Source organism: Cinclus cinclus, chromosome 10 (genome assembly GCF_963662255.1).
Source record: "Cinclus cinclus chromosome 10, bCinCin1.1, whole genome shotgun sequence".
Taxonomy (NCBI): domain Eukaryota; kingdom Metazoa; phylum Chordata; class Aves; order Passeriformes; family Cinclidae; genus Cinclus; species Cinclus cinclus.
Window position 1 is genome coordinate 19,377,994 of NC_085055.1, and position 23,623 is coordinate 19,401,616.

The 23,623-nt window shown below is 43.8% G+C and overlaps 2 protein-coding genes across 2 annotated transcripts in view; both read right to left on the reverse strand.

The window, feature by feature from the left end:
• Positions 1-888: 888 nt before the first annotated feature.
• On the reverse strand, positions 889-9,890 carry PROC (protein C, inactivator of coagulation factors Va and VIIIa). The gene is made up of 9 exons (XM_062499166.1): positions 9,778-9,890; positions 9,347-9,430; positions 8,802-8,962; positions 7,889-7,913; positions 7,272-7,382; positions 6,439-6,579; positions 5,990-6,099; positions 5,051-5,168; positions 889-2,229 (listed from the first exon to the last, which is right to left on the reverse strand). Exons 2-9 carry the CDS (start codon positions 9,411-9,413, stop codon positions 1,667-1,669), a joined length of 1,296 nt encoding a protein of 431 aa, XP_062355150.1. The 5' UTR covers positions 9,414-9,430; positions 9,778-9,890; the 3' UTR covers positions 889-1,666.
• Positions 9,891-15,503: 5,613 nt separating this feature from the next.
• DGKD (diacylglycerol kinase delta) overlaps positions 15,504-23,623 on the reverse strand; it is a 37,838-nt gene continuing 29,718 nt past the window's right edge. Inside the window, exons 20-28 of the mRNA XM_062499468.1 lie at positions 23,028-23,141; positions 22,504-22,638; positions 20,098-20,249; positions 19,233-19,344; positions 18,972-19,064; positions 18,513-18,632; positions 18,077-18,194; positions 16,693-16,823; positions 15,504-15,593 (exon numbers count right to left, since the gene is read on the reverse strand). Coding sequence (XP_062355452.1) covers positions 15,504-15,593; positions 16,693-16,823; positions 18,077-18,194; positions 18,513-18,632; positions 18,972-19,064; positions 19,233-19,344; positions 20,098-20,249; positions 22,504-22,638; positions 23,028-23,141 — 1,065 coding nt within the window. The remainder of the gene's footprint in view (positions 15,594-16,692; positions 16,824-18,076; positions 18,195-18,512; positions 18,633-18,971; positions 19,065-19,232; positions 19,345-20,097; positions 20,250-22,503; positions 22,639-23,027; positions 23,142-23,623) is intronic.

The following is a 23,623-nucleotide window of genomic DNA, read 5'->3' on the forward strand; positions in this document are numbered from 1 at the left end:
TGTAAACCTCTGCTGAAATATGCAGAGCTGGGAGTGTACAGGAGGATTCACAGCAGTCACCTAGAGGCAGGCAAATATTGCCCTGTTACAGTCACAGTCCCTCTGACATTACAATTTCTGCCATTACTCAGACCTGTGCTTTACTTGCTTTGAACACAACTGTGTTTTTTCCTGCAAGTCAGTGTTACAGGTTCCCTCTTCCCAGCACAGACCTGGTGGGCAGGCTGCTGTTCAAAGCATTATTCCTTAACATTAGTCCATCCCTAAATCCTGTCCCAAGGTAAAAAGAGGAAATGAGGAGAGGGACAGAGCCAGCAAGTGACAAAGAAGCCCTTGGCTTGACTTCTACTTCTTCAGTGCATGACTCAAAATCCTCACTTGGGTAATAAGCACAGAGGCAGCCTCTGAGGGAATGAATTTAAGAGGTATTAAACCTCCTTACTAATATCATATTAAATTTCTTACAAACTCTAATAAAATTTCATTGTACCTGGGTTTTTTTGTTTAACAGTCTTGTCAAAAGAGCAGACTGAAATTCTTCACTGATCCAAACACATATCCAAGCCCATCGAGATGTTCGAAACATCACTACAGCAGAGATAGTTTTCCTTTTTCTTTCTACAAGATTAATTATGTTTAACAAGTCTCAAGGATTAAAATTAGAAACAAGTATAAATTGTGATATTAAACTTCACTTGGACTACTCCTACTTCCTATGGACTTATTGGTGCTGTATGTCTTTATTTTATTTACTGATGTATACACAGACAAGAGATACAAACAAACCTGTATTTATCAGTAAAAGCATTGGCAATGCTAACACAGCCTGCAGCCCATTGCATCCACCAGAACACAAATGAGTAGAAGTGTTTGCTTGCTTGTTAATTAGAAGAGAATTACAGACTTCACGATAAACAGAGCCTGCAAAAACTCAAAATTAAAGTTTTTGGGGGCATTTTTGGGTTTTGTTTTTCTTTTTTTGTTTGTTTGCTTTTGTGAATAACACTGAAGAAAGTTCCCATTCCCTTTTAAGGAAGTTTGGGAGGGTAAAATCCACCATCAAGTGTGCAAAGAATGGTAAATACAGTAAGTTCCAGTCACCTGCTGAATTAACAATCTGTGAACACTGGAGTGAGATGTGAAGAACTGGAGGTAGCAATAACACATAAAAACTTCACAGGGTTAAAAGAAAAATTATCCAAATACTAAGCAAACCAAAATAGTTACTGTGGGTAGTACCTTGCAGTACATGTGAAATGACAGAACTGCATCTCTAGGGTTATTTGCAAAACACTTTTCTCTGTCCCCTCCTGCCTCCACCCCAACCAGTTCAGACACTTTACACAAATGACATTTTTATTTCAAAGATAAGTTGTCTGACAATGGACAACCTTATTTTCTACAATGCTGTATGTACAGCATCTCAGCTAACAGAGGATATTTTCTTGCCTGTAAGGCTGAAGTAGGACCACGCCACAAATAAACAACATAGCCTGCAACAAATCAACAAAAACAAGAAAAAAAACGAGGAAAAAAAATAGATACCAAGGAAAACAGTACACAAGGTTAACACTTACTCAATATTTAATACTGAAGATCTGACAGTACATTACACTGCATACTGTCACTAGCACAGAGCCGCAACATTCCAGACTCTGGATCTGAATCAACCCTTCAAAGGAGCTGACATATCTATGTGGTGATGAATCCACTCCAGGTACTGACTAACTTTGGTGTAGACTCCAAATTTGCCCTTCCTTCCACACCCTTCACCCCAGCTCACCAGTCCTACCAAAAACCAAGTATCCTTATATCTACTGAACATAGGGCCCCCGCTGTCCCCACTGCAGGAATCTTTCCTGTCTCCCAGGCTCCCAGCACACAGCATGTTGTCAGAGATATGGGAGCTCATGGCCTGGGCACACTCGTTCCGGGGCACGATGGGGATTTCGATGTACCTGAGGGAAGCAGCGTAGCTGTTGTTACGCTCGCTCACGGTGCCCCAGCCCGTCACCACCACCTGCTTCCCACTCCTCATCAGCTCCTGCTCCGCCAGGTTGCGGGTGGGAAGGCAGATTGGCAGCGCGTATTTGTAATACATCACGTGCTCAGCCAAGTGCAGCATGGCTATGTCATTATCTGAGGTCTTCTTGGTGTAATTTTCGTGGGTCACCCATTTATCAATCCAAATGGTTTGCTCATCTGCCTCAGAACGGAAATGGAATTTACCTGGAAGAGCAAACAAGATGACATATGCTGTCAAAGCTTCCTTTACTTTGAAGACCAAAACATCTGGATTACACCAGGCATCAGGACTGCACTCCACATTTTAACTTCTCTTGCAATACAACTGTTTATGTCATAAGTTAACAGTGTTCTTAACAGATGGACAAATCTCTAAACTTTTCATATTTATGGAAACCATGAATACCTATAGAGCTCTAGAGCTCTGGTCATTGGCTGAGAAACCAAACTGCCCTATGGTGTTCATATTTCAGTACACTTGTGCAATGTGAGTCACCTTCAGGAGGAAAACAACCTTCTTGGAGCCAGCAAGAGAAGCTGGGAGACCAAGCACACCACAAAACAGAACATTTACAACAGGACATGAGCTTTACGTCACATAGCCAGGGCCTGGACATCTGAATGCCAGGATTTGTAAGATAAAGTTGACTAATGGGGAAGATTATTCCTTTCTGAAATCTTACATCTGTATTTTAAGGAATTTTTCACTGCTTAACTCTCCTCAGTTGCTATCTGTGCTACAGCATCATGACTACTTCACAGGCCAAGCAGTTATGGAATAGCGAGCAAGAAACTATGTTAAAAAGGGCCAGAAATTCATTTGTGATGCATTGCAATAGGACAGGCAGAGCTAGGTTTTCTGGCAGGCTGTCAATGGGGTCTTGCAAGTTTTTTTTTTCTGTAAGGAGTATCTCCAAACATGGAGAATTAGAAACCACAGTAGTCACAGAAATATATTCTCAAAAGATCCCTTAAATCCACATTTGGATCTTGGTTCCAGACAATTTATTTCTGAGTCTCTCTTCTTGCTCCTCTACAGACAGACAATGGTCAGTTCACATATGGCCAGAGCAGACAGCTGAAACAAATTGATGTCTTGTACTAAGCGGCACCAGCCCCTGACAGACTTGCTAGTATTGAGCCAACAATCATAAATCAATTTTTCTCTCCTATCACAGTCTCTTTTCTTTGTGGTGACAGTGTCCGCAGCACCCCTAAGGCAGCATGAAGCCACCATGGCTGGGGGTGGCTGGCAGGGCTTTATTCCTGTCTTCACAGATACAAACTCTGCTTTAGCCCTCAGAAATAACTCTGGACTCAAGCACTGTCAGACCATCTCCTCTGAGGAAGGAGAGTGGCTGTGCAGGAACATGCTTCCTGTGGGGTCACACACTCTGTACACCAGCACAGCCACCAACTGTCTCCATCCAGAGGTACCCATCAGCCAAGGGTGACACCTTTCACACTGCAGTGACAGGTTCCCTCACCCCAGGGGGACATCTTTCAGAGTTTTAAATTCCACAAATCCTGGATGTACACCTGGAGGCACTGAACCCAGAGGCTGTGGAAACGCATTGAGCTCCTTCTACACAATAAGGATCATCATAATCTTGCTGCTGGCACCAAAGTATTAACTGTGAAGGTAGAAACAGTATTTTGAATTTAATCATTACATCCCCCTATCTGCTCTATCTTCTTGCAGTTCTGAACACACTTCTGGATGTTCTTAGGTTGGTGATGCAGAAACCAGAGCCACAAACAGGAATATTGTTATGTTAACACATACTGAATATGTGTTATTCTCAAATCCATCTTCCAAACCCTCAGCTACTGTGAGAACTAACTTTCTATTTCAGATAATAAAAAGCCACATGAGCACTGCTACAAGACTTCTCCCCAAGCTGAGTGCAAACTCAGATGGAAGTTCCCCCTCCAGTTTTGTTCCTGTGGATGGCAAGCAGCAGTAGGGCAAGTCCAGAAGGGTGTGGGGTATCCCAGCCTGACAGACACAGGTAGAGTACCACTTGTGCATGCTCAGTACAAACACTTTCCTGGCTGTCCCCATGGACACAGCAATGCCTTCATACAAAACTTTCCTCCTTGTCCCTCACAGATGCCTCCAGGTTTTCCTGATGAGAACTGCTTTTGTGGTGACAGATGTCTCTCTCTGAAAAGGTGAATATTCTGGCACTAAGAGAACCCAAGGATGTATCACACACTTTTTGATTAATTCTTTATGTTGGATGTACATAAACTTATTGTTTCTGCTCTCAAGCACCTGCACATCCATACTGTGTACAGAATATGCACACCAACCATCTGTTTTTAAAGCTATATACACAGACAATGTATTGGCAGGACTCTTCACAAATACTGGGAATAATCTATACTTTCACTAGTGGGAAGCAAGCAGTTGAACTGTTATGCCTCAGTACCAATAATAGATAGAAAACACTGCTCAAAAAAAAATCCAAAAAAACTATGTAAGCGTGAATGAACACTAATTATTTTTGTCTTTAATTCAGGAGAAGCACTTACTTGACATAGTGACATTTTCTCATGCTCCAGAGCAGCAGAGCAAGTAAAGGCAGTGTTGCCATTCTGCAGCACCTCTTCAGTGAAACTCTCATAAGTAATAGTGTTTAAATACATGAAAAGGCAGGAAGAGACCCTGTGACATTCTCCTTCTGGGATCAAGACTTTTTTTCAGTATTTGCATGGCCTTAAAAATATTTATCAGCAGAAAAACACATGCAGAAGAAACCAAGACTTTATATACCAGCAGCAGTGCTCAGAAGACATCAGCTCACTTCCAGAGTAAGGCTGATAACCGCTCAAATGAAATCAGATTTTTACTAAACTTTGTTCTAAGTCTAAGGTACATATTAAATATTGCCTAGACAGACCACTCCTACAGCCAAGGACTTTTGTCTTTATAACCAGCTAGTCTTTTCCCTGAGATGATAAATGTTAGGAATTAAACAGTTATATTTAAAAAACCACAGGGACAGGCGATTTTCCATACCAAGTTTAACTCTGAATCCCTTGTGTTCCTCAAGGCAGTGTGCTGCTGTTAGGACCCAAGCTGGATGGATGAGAACACCCCCACACAGAAACATCCCTTTGGTATTTTGCAGCATAATCTGAAACAAGACAAGGGAATTGTGAAACTGCATGAAGCACAGCTCACAGAATACTGTACTCATTCTTCTTGGATGCTGCCAAATACCCAAACTTATCAAGCACCAAAGCATGTCACATTCACTAAAGCCAAAGCTCTAGAGAGGGACAAAAGCTCTATGAATAGAGTCTCTGTGAAATACCTACAAAAAAGGTTTGAATGTCCTTCCTGAATGAGGGCTGGCTTCAGCATGGGATGATGCCGGTCACTGCAAAGAAGCACTTTGTACTCAAAGTTTTGAAACAGAGATCACAAATAAGGGCTGTGTCCCATACCAGACACAGCACATCATCTGAGGCTGCAGCTCTCACACTATGGTGTAAAAGGCCCTTTAATATCAAAGGGAACCAGGCCCTAATTATTTGAATTCATTAGTTCCATAGTAAGATCTGTGAGGTCTCCCTTTTCTCTGTGTTAACCCAACCTGACATGGCATATTTTGCTGATTAAATCAGCTAACTTGAATTTATGACAGACAAGCTTTTAAGAAAGGGCAGGAAGATCACCTCCCACTGGAAGGCTGTCACCATCCTCTCTCTTAGCAGTGTTGGCACAGTAGGTCAAAAACTTGGCAACAGCAACAAGGTCAAGAATCCTCACAGATACTAAATTATTTTTTCCTGCTACTCCAACCTTTGGGATGCTTCTGAAAAAGCTAAGGGAATATTAGCTTCATGTGACACTGCCAGTAACAATGCAAGAGTCTTTCTGGAGCAGAGAGGCAGACAGAGCAGTTCAGAAAGAGTCTGAACTATTTGTGCCAAAGAATCCCCTTCTTCTCACCTGCCAAGGGCTGCCTCCCCTTCTTCCAACTGTTCCATCAATGAGCCGAATATTGAAATCTGCTTTGGCTTCAATGTAGTCTGACTTCACTCTTCCACAGGGGAACTCCACTGCAGAAGATGCAGAGAAGTTCAGTAGCAAAGCCCAGATCACCCAATCTTCTTCCTAGAGGACTTCCTCCGTCTAACCTAGGCAAAATTGTTCAGAGGCTTCATGGAAGTCCCTCAATGTTTGGCAGAGGAGGCAGCCTCCTGATTCCCCTCTATGTCTCCATGAGGCAAACATGGATTAAGGGTATGGAGCTGAGAAATGCAGGCAGAGTTACTCTTCATGGAATAGATGTTTTGAAAATGAGTACAAAGCACACTGCAGACAAATCTCCCCTAAAACTCTCTTACATCAGTCTGAATAATCCTCTGTCAAAGCTGGACCACACATCCTGCTCTTACCTACAGGCTCACAGGAGGTGTGGTCATCCTTGAGCTGATACCCCGACGCACAGCTGCACAAGCGATGCTGCTCGGCAGGGTCCTCCCTGCAGAAATGTTCACAGCCCCCGTTATCCAAGGAACAGTTGCTGTATTTGACCTCTGTGGAGAAAACAAACAGCAAGAGAGACGTGGAACTGGGAAGTCAGAGTCACAGAAAGGTAAGGTGGCAAAGTGGCATCGTGCTTCAAGTGGGTAACAGCTGTCAATGAATTTGGAATGACATTCACAGGCTTCAAAGACACTCGGGCCCTTAGACAGCAAACAGACCAAGTTCCAGAATCAGGAAGTGGGGAGATGGAGGAAACAGATTACTGTCAGGTAGACTGGAGAACAAAAAATTCCCTGTCACTATGTGCCAAGTCACACAGTGAAAACTGTTGATGATACATGACATGCAATGCTCATCCCTAAATAAGGTATCCAGCTTTTGTCCAAAGAAGAAATCATCACAGTAATAAAGTACTTGCAGTGGTTTGGGTTTTCCCCTGTATTCAAAAATCCCACCATAATACCTGTGTTGACAATTCTAAAGTAAACTCCTGCTTTGCAGTTATTTACAGTATTATCCAAAATTTAGATACCTCATATCTCTAAATTTTTTCTATGGCAACACAAAGTTCATTTTGCTTTAGATAAGCACAGGTAAACCTCCTACCACATCAAGAAGCAAGAGAGAAATCACATTAGTAAAGAAAGAGTATGCTGTGCAATGACTGAAGCGTCCATTCCTATTGCACAGAGATCCCTGTCCCAAAGGATGTTATTTTATAGTGGATTAAATGTAGTGTTACCATAATCGCATAAAACCCCCTCCCAGCCTTTGTTACAGATGCAGGAAAATTTTCCAATATTGTCCTTGCAGATCCCGTTGGAACAAGGATGTTTCTCACACTGATCTCCATCTGAAACAGAGGTAGGAAAACTCAGTCACTGAAACATACAGAGCTCACAGATCAAACATCAACACAAACATACCCCCCAGATTCCCAAGTATTAGCCATGTATTTGGCACTTAATGGTGACACCTCTGTGGCACTTAGCCAGAGGCAGGGCCATCAGTTTGGGTTCTCAATTACATCTGCAGAGGGAGTGGAGTGGGCAGAAGGGGAGGAAAGAGTAAAGCCTGAGGCAGGCAGGGCAGCAGCAGGTTACTGCCGGACCACGTCAGGCATGGTCAGAGCATCAAATAATTTTTCACCAATTCCTTAACTCTGGGAAGATGACTGATGATAGGTACAGGTACACTTCAAGTGTTTTAGGAAGTTTGCTTGTATGATAGAATAGAAAACATCCTCTGCATACCCCTTATGAGAGAGAATGAATCAGCATATGACATGTTGCAGGAGGAAGGCTGAGTACTAGTAACTCCTGAGGAAGCACAGAGAAGTGATTAGCAGTCTTTACTTACCTACATACTTGCTCCAAAAATCTAGCTGTGGAGAAACAAAACTTGTATTACAGTGAGTAAAACATTTTTAACAAGCGAGGGATTTAAAATGTTTTGTGGTCTTGGCCAACAGGACATAGCAGTTGGGTCAGTAACTTAAGTCTCATTCTTCTTGACTGGCACTACAAACCAAGAAAACCAGCCAGTGATCCTCCTGTACTGTCTGTTCTAAGCACAGACCCCCCTGCTCTGCTTGCAGGCTATTTTCTTGGCACTTACTGCCAGTAAGCAACCTGAGTTCACTTGAGCCCAGCTAGACAAAGCATGGGCATTCCAAAGACAGCCCTTTTCTCCTGTGGGGTCTGAGGGACAGCAAGGACTGAGTCATCCTATGATTTGAGTGAGCCTACTCTGCTCAAAATAGCAACAGAGAGTCCAACTCAACACAACAATTGAGTGTTGAAAGGGGCAGGAATCAGCAGACAGTAAACATAGTGTCCAATTCAAAATAGGAGTTTGGAGAACAAGAGAGAGAACATAGTGATAAGAGAAATCATAACTGGGAGACTTGGGAGATACACTGAGAAGCAGCCAGGACTGGTGAATGGACAATGAAAGGGAGCGTCTGGAAGGAGTAGGAAAAACTTGGTAGCAGCAAGAATTGCCAATGGGGTTAAGCAATGACTGGAATTAACTGTCTGGGATCTAAACCTCACCAGGTGGGTCAGGTGGGACATGCCTGAGCAGCCAAGCTTTGTGGCCCATAGAGGGGTAACTTGACAATCACTGTAACACAGTGACACTCAAAACCATGCCTACACCTGAGGAGAGATCCGTGTTCAGTACTGACAGCATGATGCCCTGGATTGCAATATTTAAAAAAAATAATTGATTGGCTAAGTTTCCCACTCATCCTTTAAAAAAATCAACTTACTGTTGCTTCCCTGGTTTCAAATATCTCACTGGCCTCCTCAAAGTCACAGAACTCCTCAACACACTCACGCTCCACAGAGCCTGGCTTGAGTTCCTCCAGGAAAGTGTTTGCCCGCTTCTGGATTCTCAGGACTTGGTTTGCGTCTTTACTGTTGTAAAATACTGCAAGCAAAAAGGTGAAAAGCACAAGCAGAGAAAAGGGCTGGCTGAAAACTGGTAGTGGTGCTTCCCAAAGGACACTTATGAGAGCAACAGCCTCTCTCCAGTACAGCAAGAGAGGCTGCCTTAGACACCATGTGCCGCCTGTGCTGTGCTGCAGAAGCAAGCTCCAGCCTCTGCCCTGCGGTACTCTGACAGCTCATGGGGCTCAGCAGGGTTCTGACCAGGCAGCTGCCATGGTCCCCGGCACTGTCTGTCAGCATCTGCTAAAGCAAGTCAAACCCCCCTAACTGGAACGATTCCAGCCACTCCCTCTAACAGAGGAGCAGGAAATGCAATTGCAGTGAGTGGGAAAGGTTGAAGGCCATCTCTCAAAAGAACACTTACTTGAGGTGCCGCAGCCCCGTGAAGAGCAGGCAGCCAGCAGCAGCCCCACAGTGAGGAGCTTCCACATCCTGCAGCAGGAGTCACCTGAGAAGAAGGCAGGTGTCAAAAAGAGCACATTACAGTGGCACAAGACCCTGCTGCAGACAGTTCCCACCCATCCAGCTCGCTCACTTGCTTTTCAGAGAGCAACTTCCCTGCTGAATGCTCTGCTGTGCCCTGTCTCTGACTCCAGCTCTGGAGTGGTCACTCACTAGAGTCCCTCCAGACTGGTTTGCTAGTTCCCTTTAATACATCAGCAGCTCTCCCAAAACACTTCTGGCCTATCCTCACACCCTACCCTTGTCACTGGACATTTTTTACAAGCTTCATGCTCCATTAAAGCAAGCTGTACTTGGAAATCTCAAAGGATACAATACTTTTGAAGCACTTACTACTTTATTCAGTGGGAATGAGTGTGATCTGTTCTTCCTCCATGAGCTCTGCTGGAACTTAGTTAATCCATAACTTCAGATATTTACTCTTTGGAGTGACATGAAGTGCTATCTTTTTAGTTGTTAAACAAACAGTGCTCAGGGAGAGCTTGACCATTTACCTGCACACAGGGGAAAAGTAAAAAAAAGATGAGGCACCCACTCTGCCTTTCTCAAACCCTTTTTTCCCCTTCTGATTCTCTGGTAAGCAGAAATGGTTATATATAGTTTGCAAGTGTACATAGCCAGTGCCAAGGTCTCTTTAGAGATCCTGCCCTCTTCTCACAGCACACAATCACCCAAAAGAGACACATACTGCAATTTTTAAGAGTCTTCCCACTTCACTTTCGCATCAAAGCTTCCACCACAAAATAGCCAAAGGAATTAACCTCCCTGACAGCCATGAGCAGGTACTAGCATGTTGCATCTTCTGGTGTCGTGGATTAGCTCTCATAAGAACAAAGTATTCTATTGAATTCTGAACACTAAGCACTTAGAGAAAACCCCCAATCCTTTTCAGATTTCTTGCCTTGGAGGTGGTAGGAACCAGCATGTCCCACTTCTCTGAGAACAGTGTCTGCAGTGGCACCTCTGTGAGCTGTGCAGCAGAACTCCAGAATCACTCAGGTTGTAAAAGACCTTCAAGACCATTGAGTCTAACCTCAATGGTGACTGATCCCCACCCTGTCTCCCAGCCCAGAGCACTGGGTGCCACCTCCAGTCACTCCTTGAACACCTCCAGGAATGGGAACTCCAAACCTCCCTGGGCAGTCCCTTCTAATGCCAGGCCACCCTTTGCAGGAAGAAATTCTTTCTGATGTTGAAGGTATGGCATCTTCATGCAAATTACTTGTGCACATCAGGGAAAGTGCCACCAGAGGCTAGGGAAAGATGGGTCCCCCTGGCATCTCAGCTCACATCCCATGACACCGATTAGGAGAACTCTGACTGCTTATAAAACTTTTATTTCCTTTTCCACTCACAGATTTGGCTGTGGACTTGCTTGAAAACAAGTCCTCTTTAAATTAAGTTCATCCATTTGGGACTTCAGCTAAAAAGACTGCTGCATCCATTTCCCAGCTAGGGAAGATGTGTGTACTGCAAAGCTCTACTGGCATGTTCTTTATCCTCAGTTCAGCCATTCAACAAGAAAACTTCAGCTGAGATTAATGACAACAGATTTTTGCTGCAAATTAAGTTTATGAAACACACCTGAAGACAGGAAACCGAAAATAGGAAATTGAAATAGAAACACAGGTAGTATCCTGTCTTACATGCATTATTCATGTTTGTAGCTGACCTGGCTATTTGCTACCATGTAGGTTACTTGGTTTTGAGTACATTTTTTTTTCTAAGATTTGGTACAGTCTTAGAAATAAGATTGGAAATTCAGGACACACTTTTTTTCACCGCAATACATAGCTAAAAAAATTATAAACTATCTGATGTCTTCTACTCCATGCCAATTAAACCAACACAAAAAATGCTGCAAGATTAGTCTACAACACTTACGTTTAACTATTTCACTCCTCTCTAAGGAACAGCTCTGAACTTCTGATGCAAGCCAGGATAAAACCATTTAATCACAGCACAGGTTTTTATTAGCTGGTTCCTACCTGACAGGCACAGCAGCCCTCTCACAGTACTGAAATCAGTAACAGAGAATCCTTACTGGAAGCTTGGAAACACGTTTACTTTATATACAAGAAAAAACCATATTTACAACAAGTAAACTATGTACAAAAAAAAAAAACAAAAACAAAACCCCAAGAGACATTTCCATGGTAATCACTGTATAAATTAACAAAATAAATAGGAGGAAAGCAGGTCCCATTCTTAAGGCACAAAACCTTCTTCCCAAGTCTGTACAGGGATTCACTTGCTTCCCAATGCTTTTGACAGGATTACAGGAATGGTGGGGTGACCCCTGAGGAACAACAGTTGGTGGACAATGATACAGACATGCAGTCACTGCTGACAGTTGCGGAAAAACATAATTTTTCATCCTTTCCTTTTTTTTTTTTACAGTACACACACCTTAAGATACAAAATATGTCTTGTAAACAGTCTGTTTTATAAATCACATCGCTATTATGCACATTTTTAAATAACACTAAAACAACAAACAAAGCTTTCCATACGATTTGGGAGCAGAAGCAGTTGTAGCACTGGCACTGAAGGCCTTGGCAGAGCTGGAGGCTCCCAGTACCAGGCCAGCACCTCCAGGCAGCCGGTGGCACAGCTCCCCTTGGCCACCGTGCTGGCTCCTGCTGACATGCCACAAGCTACAACAGAGAGGCTGCACCAACCTTCTCGAGGGCAGCCCAGGGCAGGGCAGGGCACTGCCAACAGCCAAACCTCCCTTCAGTCTCCCTGCATGCAATCTCACTTAGCCCCAACCATCACTCCCCAGAATCTGCCATTAAATATCCAGGATGGTGCTAGAATGTGAGAGAACAGATTGAAGCCTCTTCCAAGCAGAAGAAATCCTGTGCCCAGCTTACTGCAGCCACTGCCAGGGGTGAGGGATGCAAACAGAAGGTGCCACATGGCTTTCACAGGAGTTGTGTTTCTTCAGGGACTTAAACACCTGTGATATGTTCTAGCTTCTCTCAGGCTGGTGCTCCTAAGACTGCTGGACAGTCTCTTTTTTGCAAAGCAGCACATTTTTTACTAGTTGTGTTTCCTGAGTTTCTCTCCAAAAAAAAAAAAAAAAATAAAAATCAGATGCCAGAAGAGAAACTCAGAATAATGTAGCCAGGAGTTTTACCTGGCTCCCTACTTTGCAGATAGCACTCATTGATGTTCAACACTGTCTTCATCTATTCATAAAAATCTTTCCAACAGAAATTGCACTATTGCTGGTGAGACACACAGAACTACAACCTTTTGGGGTTTTTTTGATCTATACCTTAATAAATATACAAAGGCACTCAGGTTAAACACAGATCCCATTTTCTAGCTCTTAAAAGAAGGCAGAACTCCCTCCCTGCCTCTGATAAGTAACAGACAGGAATATAGTGTCTGTCAACCCTTTGATAAATGTGCATGTGCACATAAAAGATCTGAAGGCATTGACACACAGCTCATAAAAGCAGAAGAAATGAAGATGAGTCTGTGCAGGCCTCATCACTTATGCAAATGGCCAATGGCCATCAGGTCTTGATAGATATGGCATGAATTAAGGAACACACCTGAATGTAAAAACTCTTTGGATTCCTCTGTCGCTCTGGGCAGGAAGAGGAGAGAGGAGCTGTTTCTATGGAAGCAAGAATTTAATCCCCCAAGGATTATGCAAGGCAAGCACTTATTGTTTATGCATCTCTAACCAGAAAGCTGCCTGGGGAAAGTTCACAGAACAGCTCCTTCACTACATATAGGAACAAACACAGATCTCACCACCTCTTCTCTGGAGTTATCACCTGCCTCAGGCCCCCACTGCACTCTCCTGGGAAGGCACATGGATGTCCCAGCCATGCAGAATTCTGGGATAGACAGTGGGATGCACACACTCATTGAGGTCACTGCATACCACCACTGAGGATGGCTGTATCCTGGGGCTCTCCAAAAGAGGTTTCTCCTCATTTTCATCCAGACACCACTCTTTGCCACAACAATCAAGTGGGACAATATAGTATGTTTGCAATTCTTACTCACCTGACACCTCAGGAATTCAGTATAGTCAGAGGGAGTCTGTACTGATAAATAAAAAATACAGCCATCAAAGCAATTGCCAACATATACATAGGAGAAGTATATTCAGGGTAAGGCTGGATGTATTTCCTGTTCAGGCCCCACAGTATTTATACCATAAGTGTTTCTAGCTGGATCAATCACATTTAGTCTTCTTTTACTTTCTCAGGAGCAAAACCTGTCACTCACCAGGTTGAGAGGAGACACATGGGTGAATGGGTGGTTATGTGTCTGGTTAGAACAGACAGCTGTCATTATAACCCTTGGTGAAATATTAGGGAATTCAATGGAGTTTGCCCAGCTGAAACGAAATCAGCCCTGAACCTTTATAAGCCAACAAATCTTTACATAAACTAACTTAACTGATTATTTGACTAGAGAAGTGATATCAATTTGATAAAAATCCTTACAAGTGAAAAAAAGAAGAATGATGTCCTCAGCAAATTATCTTTTATGCCACTGTGTAAGTGGGCTTTTCTGTCTGCAGCCATTGTCAGACAGCTGCCACTCTGTAATAATAAAAAAAATAACACACAGAAAATGACAAAAGCAATTAAAAATTTCTGCTGTCTCTCAAGTTTTACAGCACTGACTGTTGCCAAATTCCCTTTGCAGAGATAAAGATGGTGATGTAATTATTCTGGTCTTGGGCTTTAACAGCCCAGCTGGAGTCAACCATCTAGAAACTCTAATTCAGAGGCACTAATTTTTCCATGCTCCACTGTTGCTGGTACCAAAGGCAATTAATCAACATATTCCAGTTTTCATTATGATGCTCATTTTCTCGGTACCAATCCTCCTCTCAGCGCTGTTACAGGAGCCCCAATGTTTGACAGCACAAGCAATCTCTTAGGGGTACAGCCCAGGAGAACTGAGCTACTCTAATCTTTTGTATCACCCTGCAGTGAAGAGGCAAGGCAGCAAGAAAGTGAAACAAGGTAGAAAAGCTACTGAAACCAAGACAGGTGAAAAGATACAAGTACTAGACTTGTATCACATATTTTGCAACAGAAATAGTTTTCTACACTGCAAGCTGAAGTAAAGAAACTGCTCTCATGCTTGTGGCCACAGAAGTGGCACTAAACAGGCAGGAAGCTACATCTGGCCATTGCCAGTCATGCTGCTCCCTCCCCCAAGATGAAGCAAGTTGTCCTGTATCTTCCTTCTTGTGCAGCCCAAACAGCTCATTAGCTTTCCTCTCCCTTTTATCTGTTCTCCCAAAGATGAATGGAATGTTAGAGCTGATCTCCTGTAACCATTTGCCTCTCCAGAATTTTCTTTTCCTACTGCCAGGAATTTCTGAACAATTATCTGTGATGACTCAGCACCACATTTTTTGCCCCTGGTTGGAAGACAGCAGGACCAGTAGAAGGCCCTGCCAGCTGGTGCAAATCCTGTCTGAAGCACACGCTCTGTTTGTTGCAAAAGTGTGAGTGAATGAGAATCACTGGACATTCATCGGAAGAGTTGGCTTCCAATTTCAGATGCAAATTGCACACAATTACAGATGCATTCAAAATAGATTAGTAAGAAGCAAGGACAGGTTTTGTCCCACTTAAATATACTAAATACAGGTGAGCAGGAAAGTTTTCTGTCTGAAAAGACTGTCAGATGCTTCTGAACTAAGACTGGCCAATACATATTTTGCCCTGAATGATTCTACTGTGATGAAGTTATCCAGTAAAGGTATCTGTGTTGCAGTTCTCAAGAATCCTGGACTGTCCCTGGAACCAGAACTTCCCACGACACAGGACATGGCTCTTCAAACAGCAAGTGAGTTCTCTCCAGGAGGTTCTGCCAATCGCAGAGGAAGCACCTCTCCACTGGTTGCAGCCATACCCCACAGGAAAAAAGTAGCACCATGCTTGGTTGATATGAGCTCTGAACAGCTAAAATTTGGCTGTTCAGCAGAGCTAGTTGTGAGCACATCTGCTTTGTGAAGTGTCTGCTGTGCACTTAGGGAGAATGGTAGACACAGGCTGTGAAAACAGAGGCTAAGCCTCGCTGGCAGGAGTACTCCGGCTCAGCTCCTTGATCCCGTGCAATATCCTCTTCATGTGACCCACTTTGGTCACACCCAGGTCCTGGAAGAAAAAATAAAACCTTACTTTCAGAGAAAGGGAGAGGGAAACTCCTTTTGGTGGCCAAGCAACAGTTACAAACTAGTCAGCCAGTTACAATGAGAGGAGGAAACCAACCAGAAAAATTCCAAACCTGAGGGTTACACAGAGCCTCAAACCACATGTCAAAAAGCTCCTAAGGAATGCAGAGTGGGCACAGAGCAATGCAGAGCAACAACTGCAGACTGTTAGCCAGAAACACAAATTACTTTGGCTGTCAAAGGCTACGAGGACAGAACGAGCACACAGATGTCAAGGACCTAACCTAGTAGCCAAAACATGCAGGAAGATCTAACCAGTCACATCTATAGCTGGGTACCATGCAACAAACACAGGCTCTAGGTTGATAACATGCAGAGGGGACAACTACACAGGTTACAGCAAACCTCACCATAGGAAGATGGTCAAAATGATAAATAAAGATTCAAGGGGCATTGAACAAATGCCACACACTACTTCAAAAAACCCAGTGTTTTCCTGCTCTATGCAAGTCACCAGAATGATGACACAAGTCTCTTTCACATGCAAAAAACCAACACTTTCAATTTCTCTCAGTAGAAACAATGTCTCCGGGTGAGGAGAAGTTGGGCAGTGTGGTTGCTAAGCCCTCTTAAAATGGATTCTCTAGATCAAGTGCACAAACACTTTTTCTTGTAACAAAGAAGTGTGATGATCTATTTGTCCAGTCACTGCATGGTAAGAACCAAATCTTCCCAATTACAGCACCTTCTGCAAAGATGGTAGAGTAGCTGAGAAAAACTTCCATCATTAAAATCAGAGACTCTCAAGAACACTACTGGCAACTTGTATGTTGGACTGTATCACATCTCCAGGTAGCTGTGGCAGAACTGGACAGCTGGTCCCTCAACCAGCTCTTCTACCTCCCTGCTATTAAAAACCAGATGACACAAAACGGTGAGAAAACAAAACGAGGCTGTAGTCAACCTGTTCATCTTGCCAAGGCACCTGAATGAACAGCAGGCAGACCACTTCCAAGCACATTCAGCACAGGAAGTCATGCAGATGCAGCTGGCTATTTCTCATGAGCCGACCGTGAAAGTACCTTGAGGTCCCTCCGTTCAAGGTGCAGGAGCTCAGAGCCCCGGACGTCATGCCGGATGAAGATATCCTTATACTCACAAAGACTGAGGTGCTCAAGCCACGCCGCAACCTCCTCCGTTCCCCAGAGGTGAACTGTTAGAGATGGAAAAGCAGGAGTGCATTGAATACCCAGAATCCCAGGAGACAAGGACAGATGAGGACACCACAGCACTCAGTGCCAGAGGAGGAGGGCAAGTAGGACCACAGCCCCTAATTAAGGGGAGGGCAGCACAACCTTCAATCTTGAATGAAAGAGGTAGGGCAGAAAAAGGTAAGCGATCTTCTCTTAAGAAGAGGCCTGCAGCACTACAGCCAGGAGGAAGCACATATTTGTTTTGATGGGATGGGATATCTTTTGATGGGGAAAACTTTTTTCAAGTTTACCCCATATTTAAGAAAAGTAAATTCATTGTGTAAATTCTGTGTACAAAACAACAGATTCATAAAATATATGATGGAGAATCACAGCACAGATTAGCTTGCACCTTATTATGTACAATCACTTGCGCTCAGTAAACAAAATGGCAACCTCTCTCCCCCAAGTCTGAGAGAGAGAGAGGAAGAGTTTAGACTTCCACCTTCTTGCAGTCTCTAAATAAGAGAATAATAAAATTCCCCAGTTTTGGGAGGCAGTGAATGAACACCAGCCGGTAAGACAGGAGACTGTACCCACAACTCCATAGCAGAGGACAGGACCCAAGAGCCAACAGAACAGGTCATACTTCTGAATTTCAGAAGAAAGCCTTCATAAGGAGAGCATAAACCAAAAATCAACTCGACCAATTTAGAGATAAAGTGTCTTGAATGGTAATTTGTTGATTCATAGCCAGTTTCTATCTACTGACCAATACCGATTAAAAGTCAGGGAGCACCTGTGGTGATGCTGATCTCCAGCCAATTAGACACAAAACTTGATTAAAGCCTGAAGGTGAATCAATGAGAAAAACATAATTTACTGTATGATAGAGAAAAAGCAGTGAAAAGACTGGAGTTACACGGACTTGGGCCCCACAGTCATTTTTATTCTTAAAATGCCAAAATCCTCAAATTCACTTCCCTAAGCACCCTCTGAAAGATCCTGGAAAATGTGTACACTGCAGAGGAGAATTCTTCAGAGGGTACCTCCTGTTCCTGCTCAGGAATGTTTGCATGGTACAGGGGGACCATGACTCAGCAGGGAGCAATAAGCTATTATGCCACATGAAAGAGATTGACTACATCTGCAAGAGGTAGATGCAGGTGAAACAGAAGGAGAGGATGTGTGAGGAAACAGTCCAAGAACAGGTAGTGGGGGTGTGACCACACTGATGTGACAAAAAGACACAATGAATGAGCAGACTTGGTACCCGGCAATCCCATGCTACTGAGAGTCTCCTTATTTTTGTTGTTCTTCTCCTTTTTAAACTTGGTCACCAGGCGGAATTTGCCACTGCGGCTGCGTTTAGAATAATCCAGCATCTGGCTCTGCAAGAACAGAAAGGGAAAGTCAAGCACACAGTCATAAACTTACTAGAATGGACTAAGAGCAACAGTCATTGTCAGCTCAGCTCCATGATCTTGTAAGAAAGGAAAAAAAATCCTAAACTCATTCTGATCAAGACAGAAAAGGAAGCAGAGAAAGTTGATCCCATGCTAGGCAAGGGATATTAGTAAGAAATTACTTTCTTTAGCCCTAGGGAGTCAAGTTTCTTCCTTAATGTTTTTTTCTCATATCAGTCATATAGTAATGGGAAGCCAACCACACAGAGCCAACTAGGGAAAAATAGCCTTTGTCCTCCTCACCTCCTCATCACAGGGCTCCATAAGCTGCCACAGCCAAGGGATGTCTGCCAGTTTCCTCAGCTGGAGGTCCATGTCTGCCAGGGCTGACTGGAGCTGCTCCTTCTGTGGAGGATCTAATTGCTGGATCAGGAACAGAAGGAAGGTAGAGTTAAAAGCCTCACAGTAGAACACACAGACAGGCCCTTGCCTTGAAATTCCTAGCTAACAAAGCAGTTCCTTGTTTTGAAAGCAAGTGCAGAGCAGGTACTCCGCCCTGACCAAGTTAACAATTCTATTTTCTGAGCTCCAAGCTCCAGAGCACACTCCTGTAGCAAACTTTTCTGTAGCAAATGATTCCTGGACGTTAACATCCAAACTGACTTATAGAGTCCAAGACTAGCAAAATACTAGGCCAAGGCAACAGGAGGAGAGGGGCGGAAAGTGAGAGGCTGCTTTTTCCTCCTGCTTTGTGCTCCTTACCAGTGCCATCTTGCCTGCTAGCAGCAGTTCTGTCTCATTGTGCAGGGCTTTGACATTATTCACCATCTCTACAACAAGGCTGCAGTTCAGACCCTGCAGGGAAGCAATTCATACACAAGTTAAGCTTGGAAGTGCAGAGGTCTAAGCAGTCAAAAGGAAAGTCTTAGACTAGCAAGACCTACTTTTGGTCAGTCAGAATGGAAAACCAAGAGCTCTGGAGCAAGGACAAAATGAGACATGCCAAGTGAGTAGTAGCAATACCTCTGTAGACTTGGATTTAGCGTAGACTTTGTCCATAGACTTGGAGCTGGCATTGACAGCATGGGCAAGCTCCTGTTCCATGTCCTGATAGGACTGAGCTATTTCCCGAATGCTAAAGAGAGAATTACAGATTGCATCAGCATATGCTCAAAGCAGGATATCTCCCCTGACTGGGTACCCCATTAACACCCTCCCAAGTGACAAGCCAAGCTGGGATCACGGCAGGGGCACAGCCTCTGGCAAAGTAGGGCAGTTCTCCTGCCACACTGAGCATGCACAGGCAAGGAAATGCAGCTCTTGCAGGCACAACATGTTCAATTCTGCACACAAACTGGGATCCATTTGAAATACAACCCAGACATTTTAGTATGGCCAGAGTGGTGTGAAAGGCAACTGCACCTACAGCAACCTTCTCTAATGACTCTGGAAATTTTCTCTCAGAAGCCCAAAGGAATGCCTGACTAAAGGATGAGCAGGTAAGCATATATTCTGGGCATTGTACAAAAATTTCTGCTGGGCATCAGGGTTGCAAGAACCCAGGTTGTCACCTGAGCTCCTTGAGAGGCTTTTGTTTCTTTTCTGAAAAAAATACACTGTATTCAAAGGTAAGAGGTTCTTTCAGGATTAAAGGATCCATGTTTGCTCATAAAAGTAACATTTTTTGTTCTAAACAGCCTAAGAAAGCTTATTCAGCTTCAGTCCTTGTTTAGCTGGGACACTGAACAATGAATGAGGCTACTCCCATGACATGGGCCAGCAGTGCAGCAGATAAGACTGAACAGGAACATTTCCAGACACAGGAAGCAAGACAAGAACTTCATGCCCTAAAGGAAGGTCTATTCACCAAAAGCAAGGTGAGTCACACCTGTGGATCAGAGCACCTGCAGCTTGACCAAACTGGATGATCTGGGTGGATTCTTCTTCAGACATGATCTCTGGTTGCAGAGAGAAAGAGGAGGGTCGTGACAACTCACACTTCTGTTTGTCCTCCCAAGACTTCAGGGTGCTCTCAAATGCCTAAAAATACAGCAAGCAAACTATAAGGTACCTTGTAAAGCTCCTATAAAAACCCAGTGACTGTGCCTATGTCTGTAAAACATGTAGACCTGGTACAGGCACCTTTCACTGCAGGGTCCAGTAGTTAAGTTGCTTATAACTTCATTAACTAGCTGGCTGGGATGAAGTTTTCCATACCACATGCTTGCCTTGGCTGAATTTCTGCTTAGGCATAGTTTTAGTCAAAATTACTGGGCAGTTCTGAGAGCCAGACTAACAAAATCCAACTATTCCCTACTGGTGGCAGCATCTTCTTTGAGCAGCTGTCTCACCTTTACACTTCAAGATTACTGTGACACTTCAGAGCTTGAAATTAAAAATGTTCAAGGCTCCTCCTTACCTGGAAGTAAATTGGGTTTCCCTTGGAACTGGTAGGCCAAGCACCTGAAATCAGAGCTAGGACCTGTCTCATTTGCAACCTTATTGATACTCCTGTGGGCAGCAGCTAGTGGCGTGGGAAGAAGCAAAACAGATCCAGTGTAGAAGGATCAATACAGAACGCAGTGAAAATGAAAACTATGGAGGCCTGTGGTAAAGCACTCCCTGCCCCTGCTGCCCCTGATACTGGAAAACCAGGTTCTGCCAGCTCAGTTCTAGCTACCTGCTGATCTCACTCTTCACTTTGGACTCTTCAGTGGTCCAAATGAGGCAAAATAAGGGAATTTGAGTTTTTCCGTCTTCACTTTAGGAAATTATACATCCCAAATCACATTTAGAAAATGTTACCAAAGGTACAGGGTCACACACATGAAGGGAGGACCCCAGTTCAACTGAATAGGACCAGTTTGCTCTGTGAAAGAAGGAATGAACATGCAATGACTTTTAAAAGGAGAGCAGGAAAAACAAGGATAAGTTGAGACAAAATTGAGTGTGCAACTGCAAAACTGGAACCTCTTCCTCAGCAGCAATTCCATGACTGCAAAACCAAGTTGGTAGACAATTAGGAACGGGCTGGCACAATCATAGCTACGGCTTCTGATGGCCCAACATACATCACACTCTCAAGGGACTACTTTGTCTACTCTATCTCTTGTGCTTCATGCCACCTTTTCCACTATGCCCAAAAACAGGTTGCCTGTCCTTTTTTCCCTCCCTTTACCTTTACAGCAGCAATCCTGTTCTCTCTTGCTCTCTGTGCTATCTCCTTCAGTCACTCTCCCTCCAAGTGTCAGTGTGATGCTTCAGATGCTCTCTTACCCTTCACAAAAGATTGTGTGCGCTATTTCTGTCTCCTCTCCACAACATTCACATCAGAGGTGACAGAACACTCTTTGAACTAAAAAGAGGATAGATTCAGCTAGATACAAGGAAGAATTTTATATGACAAGGGGATAAAATACTGGCACAGGTTGCCCAGAGAAGTGGTGGATGCCCCATCTCTGGCAACATTTAGACCACGGGCTGGATGGGGCTTTAAGCAACCTGGTGTAGTGGAAGGTGTCCCTCCCCAAGGCAGGCGCTTGGACTAGATGACCTTTAAAGTCCCTTCCAACCCAAACCATTCTGTGCTTTTATGATCAACACCCACTGCTCTCCCAGGTAAGAGGTCTCTGCTCTGGAAGCTGCGTAAAGGGGTATTATGCTGAAAAGTATGAAGAGCTGCTATCTATCAACTGAACTGTTTACGCATGGACAGTCACAGAGTTGGGAGGACTCATGAAGTCTGTCTGTGCCACAGCAGGGTCTTGATCCTTTCCTTTGTCTGACCACTGCTCAATCATACAGCAAAAGAGCAAGGAGGCTTCCTTATCTGCTGGTACTCATCAGATATATTTGAAAATTATGAGATGAGACCGACACACACTTCTGAACAAGGCATAAGACACTGTTTTACATGATCAGTGAGGTGTAAGCCACATACTGAACAGTAATGGGAAATTAAAACACTGGCCGTCTGAATCTAGACAATCCACAGCACTTGGCAAGGCAGGCATCCTGTGGAAAAAACAGCATGCAAGCATGTTAAGAAACACTGTCATAAGGCACCTAGAAAAGGAAGCAAAATAAGCTTGCATAAACAACCTTATTTATGCCATTTCCCAAGTGGTGAATGCAAGTTTAATCACATTATTTCCCAAAAGGTCTTTGAAGTGTAATAAAATGTGCTTCTTGCATTCACAAAGATAATGTTCACATGTGGTCCTTGCCATGCTCTCCAGAAATACATGACATCAAAACATATGTGTATTGCACAGGGAATTCAGGATGTTCTTACCCTGTCTCGGGTGAGGGTCTGTGCCCTGTTCTTATGAACAATCCAGATGTAACCTGGAGGCTGGATCCAGGCTTCTCCATCCACTTGCACAGGAACTCCCTCTTCTCCAAGGATTGCTATTTTTACTGTCCGGCACTGCAAGGAGTGACTGGGTCAGAAAAGCTCTAAAATGTTGATTTTCCAAAAGCATAAGTCATCTCTGTCTTTCCAAAGCCCCTCCTCAGGTGCTGTAGCTTTGGTGTCAACTGAGGCACACACCTCTGGGCAGCAGAACACACCTCACCCTTGAACAGTGGGGAACACCTGCTTTGTCTTTGGACTAATCTGTATTTGAGCTGTTGGTCTAACTCCTACTACAATGAATGCAAGCAAATAATTCCATACTCAAATTGCCCCTGAGCATGTCCATTTCCAGCCCTGGTGGATGCTCTTTCCATGGACCAGAGAGAGTAGAAAGAAGGGCTTTACAAAGTTACCAGCTGGAGAGGGGGCAGGCAGGAAGAGCTCACAAAAGCAGCTGATACCTGTGCAATCCGGTGATGTTGTAGGTTTATCACACGTGACACTGCCATCTGCATGCTACCAAACACGGCTACCACCTCCAAAATCTTGTCATCAAAGGAAGGGGCTGTAAATGTCTGCCACACACAAGGGAGAGAGAATTCGGCTGAGGCTCAGCTTTGTTGGAGAAGTTTCCTTTTACCTGTTATTGGTGCCCACCTGGGGGTTGGCTTTCAATTGTTCTCTTTAATCTGTATAAAATTAACAAGGCTAGAAGGTGAAGATCTGGAATTAACTAGGAGGGGAAAAAAAAGAAGGCTTCCAATGGCTAAAGCATAATGCAGATATGAAGGTTGTAGGCCACACAGCAATAAGTTTTCTTTTGAGAGTATGTTTTCCATTTCCAAAAAAATGCAATATTTCTGAGTAAATCTAGCTGCCTCTGCCATCAAGGGGCTTTACTTCTCTGTGGGGACAAGGTCAACCTAAAGAGCTTCCAGCAGTGATGTTTCTTCTGAATCATTACAGATTGCCTGGGTATGAAAGCTGTTCAAGGTTGGATTTCAGTATCTCAGCCACATCCAACAAAAAGTGCATGCAGACAGGCCCCCTGCCTGCT

Bases quoted from the DNA above. Each gene is read 5' to 3' on its own strand.
- PROC (XM_062499166.1), bottom strand. From the start codon at position 9,413: ATGTGGAAGCTCCTCACTGTGGGGCTGCTGCTGGCTGCCTGCTCTTCA. The intron at 7,914-8,801 runs GTAAGTTGATTT...GTTTCTCCACAG, and splicing joins TTGAAACCAGGGAAGCAACA to CTAGATTTTTGGAGCAAGTA. The intron at 2,230-5,050 runs GTATGGAAAATC...TTGCTCTTCCAG, and splicing joins GGGATTCAGAGTTAAACTTG to GTAAATTCCATTTCCGTTCT.